Here is a 14,699-nt window from a genome sequence, read left to right as displayed (position 1 = left end):
CGGAGGCAGGCGCGTCGTGGGAACGTGGCTGTCTGCCGACGACATGACCGGTGTTAGACCGGTCACAAATCGGTCATTCTTGCCCACCACGCGTCAGCCTAGCAACGTGCATGTTTGCCCTTCTTCATGTAGCATCTTGCCTGTAATGGTTGGGATGAAGCCTGGTATAAATCTAACCAGGGCTAACGTGCCATCTCTAAGAGATTACACGCTAGCTCCGGCTTGAGACGAGTGCCTAGAGGCTTTCGTCTTGACGGGATGGGGCAAGGCGTGCGTCAGACCGCCAGTCGCCACCTAACCCGTGATCTGACCGGTCTGTGACTGGTCACAGACCGGATAAAGGAACGCACTGCACTACGCTGCATGCAGCGTGACACGTTCGACCAAACCGCAATAAATGTGGTTAGGTGAGGCTTACCGTGTTCACCCAACCCATTCATGTGGCGCTAACTCCACAAGGGGTCGGGGCGCCTCGGCCCTCGGGGCCGGGGCAGGAGTCACCCGACCCCCCCTCGGGGAAATCAGGAGGAGGGCGGACACCTCACCCTCGGGCCCGACGTCCCCGAAGGTGCCAGGCCACGTGGGCGATTGTGTCTGCCTCAAGCCTCTGGTCACGATACTCCCGGTCCCATATCACCGACAGTAGCCCCCGGCGTTATGCCAGGGCGATCGCCCTTCTCAAGGGAAGCGGTCGGGCGTGACGCCACTCCTAAAGCTTGGTGACAGGTGGGACCGGTCTCCATGGTTGGGCAGAAACCCAACGGTCTCAAATCATGCACATCGGTAATGGTGACTTGGCTGTCCATAATGGGCGGTCTCTTCAAGACTGCCACATTACTTGAGCGACGTACGAATCTGGGTAAACCGATTTGCTTCGCCTGGAGATATGGTAACGTTGCTTCGGTCGGCGAGCGTAATTAACGCGCGCACGATACGATCTATCTCGACTGCCACAACCGCATATCCACCTCATGCGCCGCAAGCGGGCGAATGGGATTAGTGGAAGCGTGGGCACGAGAAACGAGGGAGCGAGATAGTGAGAAACGAGGGAGCGAGATAGTGGGCGCGAGAAACGAGGAGCCGGGCACAGCGATGGCAAAGGTATAAAGACACTGAGGAACGGATTTGCTCCCTTCCTTTCGCCACTATTCCCCTTGCCTTCGCCGCTTGAGCTCTAACTCTTTCTCTGCTGCGCCTTTCCTTCGCCACACGCGCTCGTTCTCAATCATCCCTTCCTCCGGCGCCATGGCACGGGGTTCCGCTCTGCTCGACGGAAGCGTACTTCCGCCTTCTCGCATCGTGAGCGAGAGGCACGCCGGGCTGCCGCGCCGCTTTATGCCGGAATCTGCCACCGGCAGGGAGATAGTGATGCTGGGCGAGGGACGCCCGGCACCAGACTACCCGGGGCGGTCCGTCTTCTTCCTCCCCTTCGCAATGGCAGGGCTGGTTCCGCCATTTTCTTCTTTCTTTATGGATGTTCTGGATTTCTACGATCTCCAGATGGCGCACCTCACCCCCAATGCAGTGATGACATTGGTCATCTTCGCGCACCTGTGCGAGATGTTCATTGGGGTGCGCCCATCTCTTCGGCTGTTCCGGTGGTTCTTCACCGTGCAGTCGGTGTCGCCGCCGTCGGTGGTTGGTGGCTGCTACTTCCAGCCGCTGGGGCCGGTGTTGAACCGCTACATCCCCTGCGCCCTCCGCAAGAAGTGGGACGACTGGAAGAGCGACTGGTTCTACACCCCCCTCGCCAACGAAGCGCGCCTCCGACTTCCAAGTCAGCCCCCGGCGCAGGTCTCCAGCTGGCGGGCGCCGGTAGATCTGGGGGATGACTATGACGCCGTCCTCGACAGCCTGGCGGGCCTGCGATCCCAGGGGCTCACAGGGGCCATGGTGTACGGCGACTACCTCCGTCGCCGGATTGCGCCGCTCCAACGGCGCGCCCGGGGCACCTGGGAGTACACCGGGTCCGAAGACTACATGCGGACCCACCAGGGAGTCAGATGGGATTGGGCTCCCGAGGACTTCAAGATCGTGGTCCAAAGGGTGCTGAATCTCAGCTCCGTGGAGGCGTCTCTCATTCCTCAAGGAATCCTCCCCCTCTGCAGCGATCCCGACCGCGCCTCCATTCTGACCATTATGATGGGGGTCGGGGCCTCAGAGGAGGAAACTCCTAAGGGCCACGACGGCGCGGGCGAGAGCCGCCGGGGGGAACAATCTACCCCAGGAGGGGGTCGTGCTTCTGGGCCCCGCGTCGGGGGCTCGGGGAGCAGCCGCCCTGCCGACGCCCAGGGGAAGAGGAAGCTGGGAGGAACACCTCCCCCATCTCCTCCCCGAGGGGGCGGGGCGGTGCGTGCCAGCAGTCGGCGCCCGGAGGGGGCCGCGCTGACATCGCAGCCCGAGGGGGAGCGCAAGAAGAAGCGGCCCCGCAAGATGGGGGAGACGGAACCATCCCGGGGAAATCTGATTTCCCCTCCAAGGTGGTCATTTAACCGACCCCCTCGCAGGTTCGTCCCACTCTCTTTGCGACCGCCTTTCTTTTACCCAAAAGCAAGTTTTCTCTTACCCATCTTGTTTGTCTTCTGGTTTTTTCTTTTGCTTCAGCGATGTCCCGTCACGTTCCTCCCGCCATCCCAAGTCTGGCCAGTCCGAGGCCGAAGATCCGGCGGCCGCAGAGGAACGGAGGCGAGAATCTGACCGGCGAGAGGCCGCAGATCGCCTTCGGGAAGCTGAAGAGGCCGCCCGGGAGGCCGCTCGGGCTCGCCATGCAGAGGATACCGCTCGGGAGGAGGCCGCCCGGGCTCGCCAAGCCGAAGAAGCTGCTAAGGAGGAGGCCGCCCGGGCTCGTCAGGCTGAGGCGATGGCGTCTTCCGAGGCAGCTCACGACGAAGCTGCTGGCGCGTCGCTTGGGCCCACTTCCCCAGGCGACGCCCAGGACCAAACGGGTCTGGGGGACATCCCCGAGCCCAGCGCGTCCTCCGGCGGGCCGAGCCGCGTCGCATTCTCTCCAAGGCGGCTCTTCCCCTCGTCTTCTGTCGCCCCGCTGAGCGCCGAGCCCCTTCTGCAGGCCTTGGCCGCCGCAAACACCGCGGTGCTAGATGGGTTCAGCGCCCAAGTGGAGGCCCTGCGAGCGGAACGAGCGGAGCTCGAGGCCGCATGGGCGCGTGTCGAGGAGGGGCGGCGCTCGGTGGATGTCATGGTGGAGGTGGGCCGTAAGGCTCACCGCCGTCACGTCTCTGAGCTTGAAGCCCGCAAAGCGGCGCTGGCAGAGATCGCCCGAGAGGTGGAGGAGGAGCGGGAGGCCGCCCTCATTGCCACCACCGCGATGATCGAGGCGCAGGACACCCTCCGCCTTCAACACGGGAGCTGGGAGGCGGAGCTAAAGAAAAAGCTCGACGCCGCCCAAGGGGTCCTTGACACCGCCGCTGCCCGAGAGCGGCAGGCAACGGAGATTGAAGCGGCGTCCCAGCGGCGTGAAGAGGCCCTCGAGGCGCGCGCCATGGCGCTGGAGGAGCGCGTCTGCGTCGCGGAGAAAGTCCTGGCGGACCGCGAGGCCGCCGTCACCTCCCGGGAGGCAACGCTGGCGGCGCACGAGTCTGCCTGCGCCGAAGAGGAGTCCGCACTCCGCCTCCGCGAAGACGCGCTTGCCGAGTGGGAGCGAGCTCTCGAAGAGGCCGAGGCCGAAGCGCAACGGTTGGCGGACTCCCTGTCCCTCCGTGAGGCAGCGCTGACGGAGCAGGCCCGCCGCAATTTGGAATCCGTCCGCGCCGAGAGAGCCGCACTGGAGCAGCGGGCTGCCGATCTCGAGGCGCGGGAAAAAGAGCTGGACGCGAGGGCGTGCATCGGCGGGGCGGCTGCGGGCGAAAGCGACTTAGCCGCCCGCCTCGCAGCTGCCGAACTCACCATCGCCGACATGCAGTGCGCGCTAGACTCATCCGCCGGGGAAGCCGAGGCCCTCCGCTTGGCGGGCGAAATAGGGCCCGGCATGCTTTGGGATGCGGTCTCCCGCCTGGATCGCGCCGGACGGCAAGCGGGCCTCTGGAAAGGCCAGACAAGGACGCACTCCACCAACCTGGAAGGCCTCGCTTCGCACCTCACGAGGATGGCCTGGGCTCTTCAACAACTCCCCGAGGAGCTCGAGAAGACCATCAAGTCATCCTCGAGGGACCTCGCCCAAGGAGCGGTTGAACTCGTACTAGCGAGTTACCAGGCCAGGGACCCCAACTTCTCTCCATGGATGGCGCTGGAAGAGTTCCCTCCCGGGACCGAGGACGACGCGCGTGCGCGGGTCCGGGATGCCGCCGACCACATCGTCCACAGTTTCGAGGGGTCGGCCCCTCGGCTCGCGTTCGCCCCCAACTCCGACGAGGAGGGCGATGCCAGCGGTGCAGACGATCGTGACGACGAGGCCGGCGACCCGGGCGCATCGGACTGAGCCCCCAGGCCCCCGCCTGACTCCAGTTTTTCCTTTTTCTTTCTTCCAAGGCCTTCATGCCTCTTTTTTGTATAGATCAACTTAATCTGGAATCAAAAATGATGAAAAAATTCGTGTCAATTTTATTTTGCTATGCGTATGAGATGAGGATGATCTGTGCCGTGGTCCTCTTTTGTGTCTTAGCTTGATTTAAGGACTCGTGCCCAAGTCCCAGTCCTCTAATGGCTCGGGTCGGGGCTAGTGCCTGGGGAGATCCACATGTCGAGGCTGGCCAGGCCGGGAACGTGGTGACCGAGGGTTATGGGTGACCCGATTGTGGGTTTTTGCCGATTCCCCCCCGAAGTTCACCACGCCCCGGGGCACGGCTCGGTTCTGGGCCCCGTTTGGCGATTTTAGCTGACCGAACCGAGCCCCCGAGGGCAAGGTTGAGTACGAGTGACCTTATTTCAAGTCAAGATTCTACAAAAGGAAAAAACGGCACAGACACAACCTTTAGGAAATTGAAACTGCTTTTATTGAAATGCTGAAATAAGAGAAATAAGAATGTGCATGCGTGGTAGCCCCCGGCCAACCCTGCACACCCGAGGGGGGTGCGGGGTTGGCCCGAGCCAAAACCTGACACTCGACCCCCCCCTCAGGGGTAGAAGCGACGAAGGTGTTCGATGTTCCACGGGTTAGGCAGCTCAGTGCCGTCGCCCGTGGCCAGCCGTATGGAGCCCGGCCGGGGGACACCGATCACTCGATACGGACCCTCCCACATTGGTGAGAGCTTGCTCAATCCAGCACGCGTTTGGACGCGGCGTAAGACGAGGTCGTCGACGCAGAGTGATCGGGCCCGGACGTGGCGCTGATGGTAGCGCCGCAGGCTCTGCTGGTAGCGCGCGGCTCGGAGGGCCGCGCGCCTCCTTCGCTCTTCCAAGTAGTCGAGGTCATCTCTGCGAAGCTGATCTTGATCAGCTTCGCAGTACATGGTGGCCCGAGGAGACCTCAGGGTGAGCTCGGATGGGAGAACCGCTTCTGCGCCGTAGACGAGGAAGAAAGGCGTTTCCCCGGTTGCTCGGCTTGGTGTGGTTCGGTTTGCCCAGAGCACCGCTGGCAACTCCTCGATCCACGAATCGCCATGCTTCTTGAGAATATTGAAGGTCTTGGTTTTAAGGCCTTTGAGGATTTCTGCATTGGCGCGCTCCACTTGGCCATTGCTTCTGGGGTGGGCAGGTGAGGCGAAAAGAGCTTGATGCCCATGTCTTCGCAGTAGTCGCCGAAGAGTTCACTAGTGAATTGGGTGCCATTATCCGTAATAATACGGTTAGGCACTCCAAAACGGGCCGTGATGCCCTTAATGAATTTAAGTGCAGAGTACTTATCGATCTTGACGACCGGATAAGCCTCGGGCCACTTAGTGAACTTGTCGATCGCGACATACAGATACTCAAACCCGCCCGGGGCCCGCTTAAACGGTCCCAGGATATCGAGCCCCCAGACAGCAAATGGCCACGAAAGTGGTATGATCTGCAGGGCCTGGGCCGGCTGATGGATTTGCTTGGCGTGAAACTGACACGCTCTGCATCGCCGGACCAGATCAACTGCATCATTGAGAGCTGTCGGCCAATAGAACCCTTGACGAAAGGCCTTGCCAACCAAGGTGCGCGAGGCGGAATGGGCTCCGCACTCGCCTTCATGGATATCGGCAAGAAGCTCAACGCCTTGTTCCTGAGGAATGCACTTCAGGAGGATTCCATTAGCCGCGCGCCGATAGAGGGTCCCTTCTACCAGCACGTAGCGTTTGGAAATGCGTTGGACGCGTTCACTCCCTTCACGGTCCTCAGGTAGAGTCTTATCTGTGAGGTATGCTTGGATCTCAGAGATCCAAGCAATCAATCTAAGGGAGCTTGGAGCGCTCCCTTCGGGTCCCGAGGCCTGGACTCCGACGGGCCTCGGGGGCCGGTCAGGCGCATCCGTCTCCCCTAAGGGGTCGGGTCGCGCCGACGGCTGGGTAAGCCTTTCTTCAAAGGCGCCCGGTGGGGTCTGGGCTCGCGAGGACGCGAGCCGTGAGAGTTCGTCGGCAACCATGTTATCCCGTCTGGGTACATGCCGAAGCTCTATCCCGTCAAAATGGCGCTCCATACGCCGCACTTGGCGTACGTAAGCGTCCATCTGTGGGTCAGAGCACCGGTACTCCTTACAGACCTGGTTAACGACCAGCTGGGAGTCGCCTAACACCAAGAGGCGGCGGATCCCCAGTCCAGCTGCCACTCTGAGTCCGGCAAGGAGTCCCTCGTACTCTGCCATATTATTAGTCGCTCGAAAGTCGAGACGGACCAAGTATCTGAGGACGTCTCCGTTCGGAGAGGTCAACGTGACCCCCGCACCGGCGCCCTGGAGAGACAGAGAACCGTCGAACTGCATCACCCAGTGGGCGGTGTGAGGCAGCTGAGAGGGGTCCGTGCTGGCCTCGGGGATTGAGACGGTCTCTGGAGCCGGGGTACACTCTGCCACAAAATCGGCGAGGGCCTGGCTCTTGATAGCGTGGCGTGGTTCAAAGTGCAGATCGAACTCAGAAAGCTCGATTGCCCATTTTACCACTCGTCCTGTACCCTCTCGATTATGCAAGATTTGACCGAGGGGGTAAGACGTAACCACAGTGACCCGATGCGCCTGGAAATAATGGCGCAGTTTCCTCGAGGCCATCAGAATAGCGTAAAGCATCTTCTGGGCCTGAGGGTATCGGGTCTTGGCGTCCCGGAGGGCCTCACTAACAAAGTAGACAGGCCGCTGCACCTTTCGGCGGGGCCGATCCTCTTCGCTAGGGGCCGCATCCCCGGGGCGTTCTTCGTCCAAGTGGCCTCTCGGGGCGCACTCGTCTTCTGTGCCGATGACCTCGGGGTCGGAGGATGACAGGAGCGGCCTTCCCACAGTGGCCTCGGGGCCGTCCTGGGGGTCGGGGGCTCCTGGCGTCGTCGGACAAGCGGGCAAAGGGCCTACTCCGGTCGTCAGGGGCCTCAGGCCTCCGTTCGGCTCGGGGGCCTCTTCTCCCTGCTTTCTCCCGGGTCGAGTCAGCACAGGGTTAGCCTCGGGGCCAAAGGGCGATAGGTGCGGCCTTCCCGCAGTGGCCTCGGGGCCTTCCTGAGGGTCGGGGGCACCCAGCACCGTCTGACAAGCGGGCAGAGGGCCGACTCCGGTCGTCAGGGGCCTTAGGCCACCGTTCGACTCGGGGGCTTCTCCTCCCTGCTCGCTCCCGGGCCAAGTCAGCACAGGGCGGGGGTGCGCGAAATGAGGATTGTCTTCATCGCGCTCCACAACCAACGCTGCACTAACTACTTGGGGGGTCGCCGCTAAGTAGAGTAGTAGGGGCTCGTTTGGCCCCGGGGCGACTAGAACTGGGGGAGAGCTGAGATATGTCTTCAACTGAGTGAGGGCACGTTCAGCTTCCTCCGTCCAAGTAAACGGCCCCGAGCGCTTGAGGAGCTTAAATAAGGGTAGCGCCTTCTCTCCCAGCCTCGATATGAAACGACTTAGGGCGGCAATGCAACCGGTGACGCATTGCACATCCCTAAGTTTGCTGGGGGGGCGCATCCGCTCTATAGCTCGTATCTTCTCGGGGTTGGCCTCGATGCCTCGGGCAGAGACCAAGAACCCGAGAAGCTTGCCCGCAGGTACACCAAACACGCACTTATCGGGGTTCAGTTTTATGCGGGCGGAGCGGAGATTTTCAAAAGTTTCCTCTAGATCTAAGAGTAAAGTCTCTTGGTTGCGCGTCTTTACAACCAAGTCATCGACATAAGCCTCAACATTATGCCCTATTTGGCTACCCAAAGAAATTCGAGTAGTACGTTGAAAAGTAGGACCTGCATTCTTTAACCCGAAGGGCATTGATGTATAACAATAGGTTCCTACGGGGGTAATGAACGCAGTTTTTTCCTCATCCTCCCTAGCCATGCGAATCTGATGGTAACCAGAGTATGCATCTAGAAAACACAAAAGGTCGCACCCCGCGGTGGAGTCGACAATCTGATCTATGCGAGGCAGGGGGTAAGGGTCCTTAGGACATGCCTTGTTAAGGTCGGTGTAGTCGATGCACATCCGAAGCTTGCCGTTCGCCTTTGGAACGACCACCGGGTTCGCCAGCCACTCCGGATGGATGACTTCACGGATGAATCCGGCCTCCAGAAGTCTCGCCACCTCCTCGCGGATGAAGGCTTGACGTTCCGGGGCCTGCCGCCGCACTTTCTGCCGGACCGGCCTTGCGCCCGGCCGCACGGCGAGACGGTGCTCAATCACCTCCCTGGGGACCCCGGGCATATCCGCCGGTCTCCATGCGAAGACGTCAGCGTTTGCCCGCAGGAAGGAGACGAGCGCGTCTTCCTATTTGCCATCCAGAAGACCACCGATCCGTGTGGTCTTGGATGGGCCGTCGCCCAGGGCAACCTCCTTGACCGGGACCTCGGCGCATGTGACAATCCGCTGCCTCGGGGCGGTGGGGGCGGAGGTGCCAAGCCTCTCGTCACCACCCTCGGGCTTGGACGCAGCAGCGAGGTGGTCCGCGCGCTGCTCCATGCAAGCGAGCGCGACTTTCAGGTCGCCATGGACAGAGATGGGGCCACCGGGGCCCGGCATCTTCATCTGGAGGTAGGCGTAGTGGACCGCCGCCATGAACTTCACCAACGCGGGCCTCCCCAGGACCGCGTTGTAGGGCAGACTGAGGTCCGCCACATCGAAGTTCACCCGCTCCGTGCGGAAGTTGGCTGATCCACCAAAGGTGACCGGTAGGTCGATGTGACCCAACGGCCATGTGTGCCCCGGCGTCACACCGATAATCGGTTGGGACGGCTGGAGCACCATCCCCGGGGCCTTGATGGCATCAAAAGCCGCGGGGGAAATGATGTTGAGGGCCGCTCCCCCATCTATGAGGACACGCCCCAACTTCACGTTGCAAATGGTGGGGGAAACCACCATCGCAATCTGCCCTCCCCGGGCGACGCACGGTGGGTGGTCGGTCTGGTCGAAAGTGAGGGCAACCTCCGACCACCGCGCCCGGCGCGTCGCCTCATGAGTAGGGGCCGCGGCCAGAAGCTCTCGCTTCATGGCCTTGAGGCTCCGGCGAGAGACGTGAGCACACGCTCCCCCATCGACAGTGGCAATGGTGGCCCCAGGTTCTTGGAAACCTAGGTCATCATCACCGTCATCGATGTCAACAGCAGGGGCCTTCTGTTTGGCCTCACTTCGCCGTTTACCGGAGGGAGTTGCCGGCGACTTGCCCTCACGGCGTTCCTTCCTCCTGTCCTCCTCCCACTTCCTCGTTCGCTCAGCCAAGTTTTTGACCGTGCGACAGTCCGCGAGATCGTGGAGGGAGGTGTTGTGGACGGAGCACCACTTGCCGACTGGGCGCTCCCTGGTGGGAGTACCAGCCTCTTTCTTTTTGTCGCTCGCAGGCCTCCCCTTTCGGGTGGCCCGCGGAGCGCCCTCGACGGCGAGGACATGACCCTCGTCGCCGGAATGGACCGACCACTTCTTCCTCCTCCTGTCACGCCGCCCTGTCTGAGCGGCGGATCCGGGGGCGGCCGAAGCTGCCACTCCGGAACCGGAGGGGTTCCAGGTCCATGCTTCCTCCTTACGAGCCACTCGGTCTGCGAGCTGAAAAAGCTCCGCGGTAGTCTGGGGCTCTTTGGAAGCGATCTTTTCGAGCATGCGGTTGTGCCGCACACCCCCCCTGAACGCGTAGATCACCGCGTGTGCAGGGATGCATGGTATGGTATTGCGGACTTGGCAAAACCGCTGAATGTACGAGCGAAGTGACTCATCATCCCCTCGCTGTACCGCGTGCAAGTCCGCTTCTTCGCCTGGGCGCGGATAAGTGCCTTGAAAGTTCATAGTGAACTGTTGGCATAAATCCTCCCAAGAGTGGACCGACGCAGGTGGCAGGTTCATTAGCCAACCCCGCGCCTGTCCCTTCAGGGCCATGGGAAAGAAATTCGCCATGACTCTGTCGTCACCCCCAGCGGCCTCAATCCCGGTCGTATAGACCTGGAGAAACTCGGTGGGGTTGACACTCCCATCATACTTCTCGGTGATGGTGGGCCGGAACCTTGGGGGCCAACGGACATTCCGAAGACTCGCCACAAAGGCTCTACAGCCGACACCACCAGCCGGGGGCACGGAGGGCTGGTCCTCACGTCCATGTCGAGGTGACACTCTGGACAAAGAGGCGCCCTCCGTTGCGCGGGGAGTACGCCGGCTATTACGCCGGCGCTCGATGTCGAGGCGGGCATCCGGCTCTCCACGCTGATCCTCCCGAGTCGGAGGTGCCGACGAGGGAGTGGCAGCCGAATGGCGTGCAACAGCCGCCGCTCGCCGCGCCCTCCGTCTTGACGACACGGAGCCGGTAGTGGCGGCGCCGGAGGTCTTGGTGGTGGCGGACCGTCCACCAGCACCCAGGCGCTGCTGTGCCGTCATGACCAAGTTGGCCACGTCGTCCAGCCATCGCTGGGCTGGAGACTCCGGGTCAGGGACGACGGGCGGGTGACGTAGGAGCGCGCCAGCAGCCTGAAGCGCGCCCTGGGGCGTGCTGCCGTCGCCATAGACGAGGAGGCGACGCTCCCCATCTCGCCGTTCTCCTCCATCGCCCGCGATCGGTGAAGCCGCGGATCTGTCGACCCTCTCGAGGGCCTCCCCCTGCTTAGGACTTTGGTGTGGAGGAGGCGGTGGAGTACGAGCTCGACGGCGTGGGTTTGGCTCCCCGTCGTCGCCGCTCACACTCGGAGAGAGGTCGTGCGCCTTTGCTTGCCCGGCCATTAGGCTGAACAAGAAAAACTTGGCGCACACGGAAAAGTGCGAGAGCTCAGAAAACACACGCTGAGCCCCCTACCTGGCGCGCCAGATGACGGAGCTCGTGGCTCCTCACCGGGAGACCGCGCAGGCCCCCCTTTGCCGGTTCGGCCGGGGGCTTAGGGTGAAATCTCAAGCTCTCTCGGTATGTGGAAAGATCGCCAGCTAGGAAGAAACGCGAGACACGGGCGATGTATACAGGTTCGGGCCGCTGGGAAGCGTAATACCCTACTCCTGTGTTTTGGTGGATCTGTGTATGAAGGAGCTACAAAGTGTGAGCCGACCCCTCCCTCGTTCTAGGCTCTGAATCTGGAAAAAATCAACCCCCTTCCCTATGGGCAGGGTCCTCCTTTTATACTTCAAGGGGATACCACATGCACCCCTCTCTTTCCAAACTGGACTTTTCTTCTCTTCATAAATGGACGGAGATTTGCACGGTTGTCCTCCGAACATCCTCCTGACGGGACGGCACACACCTACCTCCACTTCTGCCGGAGGCAGGCGCGTCGTGGGAACGTGGCTGTCTGCCGACGACATGACCGGTGTTAGACCGGTCACAAATCGGTCATTCTTGCCCACCACGCGTCAGCCTAGCAACGTGCATGTTTGCCCTTCTTCATGTAGCATCTTGCCTGTAATGGTTGGGATGAAGCCTGGTATAAATCTAACCAGGGCTAACGTGCCATCTCTAAGAGATTACACGCTAGCTCTGGCTTGAGACGAGTGCCTAGAGGCTTTCGTCTTGACGGGATGGGGCAAGGCGTGCGTCAGACCGCCAGTCGCCACCTAACCCGTGATCTGACCGGTCTGTGACTGGTCACAGACCGGATAAAGGAACGCACTGCACTACGCTGCATGCAGCGTGACACGTTCGACCAAACCGCAATAAATGTGGTTAGGTGAGGCTTACCGTGTTCACCCAACCCATTCATGTGGCGCTAACTCCACAAGGGGTCGGGGCGCCTCGGCCCTCGGGGCCGGGGCAGGAGTCACCCGACCCCCCCTCGGGGAAATCAGGAGGAGGGCGGACACCTCACCCTCGGGCCCGACGTCCCCGAAGGTGCCAGGCCACGTGGGCGATTGTGTCTGCCTCAAGCCTCTGGTCACGATACTCCCGGTCCCATATCACCGACAGATTGGATTCAAGGAGGACATCCACACATACAAGAGTCAGATGAGGAGCAAGAGAGATACCGAGGCGAAGATTGCAGATCTTGAGTACAGGGTATCGAGCTACGAGCTCAGCATGCAAGAGGAGGTGGCCCGGAAGGTGGATGAACGCATGGCAGCATATCGGTCACACGATCCCCAGCCGTACATACCTCCTCCAATGGTCAGCCCATCAGGCAATCGTAGCAGCTGCGCCTCAATGGGGTAGGTAGGATCATATAGCATGGACGTCATGCAAACCCAGGACGAAACCACCTGCCCCATTGATGAGATCACGCAACGGACACCATGTGAGCTGCATATTCCCTTCAAGAACTTATCAATCAAGGTATGCTCGATATAATATATGATTTTTGACTTGTACGTTCCGCAAGTTGCTGCTTAGGTTGATTACTAATAGATAACCTCTCATCACGTGAAGGTGGCATCGGTAAAGGACATCCCAACGGACATTTCAGGGACTTACCACTGTAGGCCGATTCCAGCAGGATACTCGAGGGTCGAAGTTGAGCTGGTGGAAGCCGTGTACGAGGACCTCGAGTTGGACTACTTAGGAGGAGATGGTGAGACGCATCTACGAGACACAAGCCACGTCCGGTTCATCATCCTCCCTGGGCGACAAGCGGCGTCTCGTGCACCATCTCCTCTGGCTCCGCCGTCTCCTCCTGCACCATCTCCTCCAGTTCCTTCGCCACGTCCTCCTGCACCATCTCCTCCGGCTCCTCCGCCACCTCCTCCTGCACCATCTCCTCCGGCTCCTCCGCCTCCTCCGCCTCCTCCACCTCCACCTCCACCGTGTCCGCCTGCACCTCCCAAGACAAGGTCTCACCAAGCTCCACCTCCTGCCAGCACAAGGGCAACGAAGAAGGCCAAAGTTGACACCACCAAAAACAAGGAGCCGCCATACGATTGTAGTCAAGAGGAGCTTGACCCTTATGTGGCAGGAGAAGTGAAGAGGCAACTCAAGCCTCGGACTCCTGAAAAGAAGATACCTATTGACCCGAGCATGAAGAATTTCTTCAAGGGAATATCCACCACAAACAAGAAGGCCTTAAAGCTATCGGACTATGACCGAACACTTAGGAAAGCCTATTACAAGAAGTCTAAACCAGTTCCTCAGCTTGGAGAACAACCAAACCAAGTGGTCGAGCCGTTGGTGACCGGCGAAGACTTTGGCATAATGGATTTCATTTTGGACACCGGTCTAACTGTGGCTCAGTTGGTTGGAGGCACACCAATCCTGAAGGCGGAAGTGGCATACAAGTTTGAACTCGGTAAACTGCTTGTCAGGCCTGAGCAGCTGCAGTCCCTACCGACACAAATGTACAAATTCCATGAACGATACATGGAAATGAGCGCCAATGGTAGAGAGATGTTCGGAGCGAGGATCAGAAACCCCGACTTCTTGCAAGGAGAAGATGTTCTATGGATCCATTTCAAGGATGTCTTCGATCTGTACCATCGGGACGCCCTCGACGTCTCTCTTCTGAGCGCATGGATTTTGTAAGTATCTTTGAGTTCGATTTGTTTCGTTCAATAATTAGCTCCTAGCATATATGTAAGCAATAATAATTTCCTTTCAAAGGGCCCGACGGCGGGGGGTTTACGATACTGGGTTCATTGACCCTCGGAAAATCAACACCGAAATGCTCGACAAGTACGAGAAAGACACAGAGGACAATCTCGTCCATCTCCTAACGCAGCAGCATTTCAAGACGTTCATACTATTGCCGTACAACACAGAGTGAGTTTTTATTGTCGTTCGAACAAATTTCATTCCCATACATATAACATGTACATTCTGATATTTATCTCATCTCACGCATATTCCAGATTCCACTGGGTCCTGTTCTCTTTCGACTTGGACGCATGCAGAGTCACTGTGTACGACTCAATGAATAAAGAGGAGAAAATGTGCACATGTTCTACATTAGATTTATTTTTTATATATTTGAACAAACGTTGTTACACAATAAATTTTGTGTATTTTCGTTTGCAGAGGTACTTGCTTGGGCGAAGGAAAAGAGACCGAGTGTAACGCATGCATGGATGATCAAAGAAGTTGATTGGGGACTAAACCAAGACCTTCTCCAAGTCTACTTCTATTTCACCACGTCACTTTTGGTCCATAAAAGACGAGAGATCAAGTTTTACACGTTTTGGATTCGGATTCGGGCCTCCTGACAGCATCAACTTCAAATGGACATAGCCGCTGATCTAGAAGGAATTTCGGGGCCCATGAGTACTTGTTGAAAAGCTTATGGAATCTACT

General features: G+C 59.5%; 1 protein-coding gene across 1 annotated transcript; it reads left to right on the top strand.

Moving 5' to 3' along the window:
• The first annotated feature begins 3,499 nt into the window (after positions 1 to 3,499).
• Positions 3,500 to 4,520, top strand: LOC136356190 (uncharacterized). Its single transcript, XM_066309778.1, has 2 exons — positions 3,500 to 4,251; positions 4,511 to 4,520. The coding sequence occupies exons 1-2, from the start codon at positions 3,500 to 3,502 to the stop codon at positions 4,518 to 4,520; spliced, it is 762 nt and encodes a 253-aa protein (XP_066165875.1).
• The last annotated feature ends 10,179 nt before the right edge of the window (positions 4,521 to 14,699 follow it).

This window comes from Oryza sativa, chromosome 4 (assembly GCF_034140825.1).
Source record: "Oryza sativa Japonica Group chromosome 4, ASM3414082v1".
NCBI classification, from domain to species: Eukaryota; Viridiplantae; Streptophyta; class Magnoliopsida; order Poales; family Poaceae; genus Oryza; species Oryza sativa.
Note: the sequence above shows the minus strand (reverse complement) of the source record. Positions and strands in the feature narration are given on the sequence as shown.

What these genes read in the sequence shown, in the direction of transcription:
- LOC136356190 (XM_066309778.1), top strand. Translation starts at nt 3,500, where the DNA reads ATGGCGCTGGAGGAGCGCGTCTGCGTCGCGGAGAAAGTCCTGGCGGAC.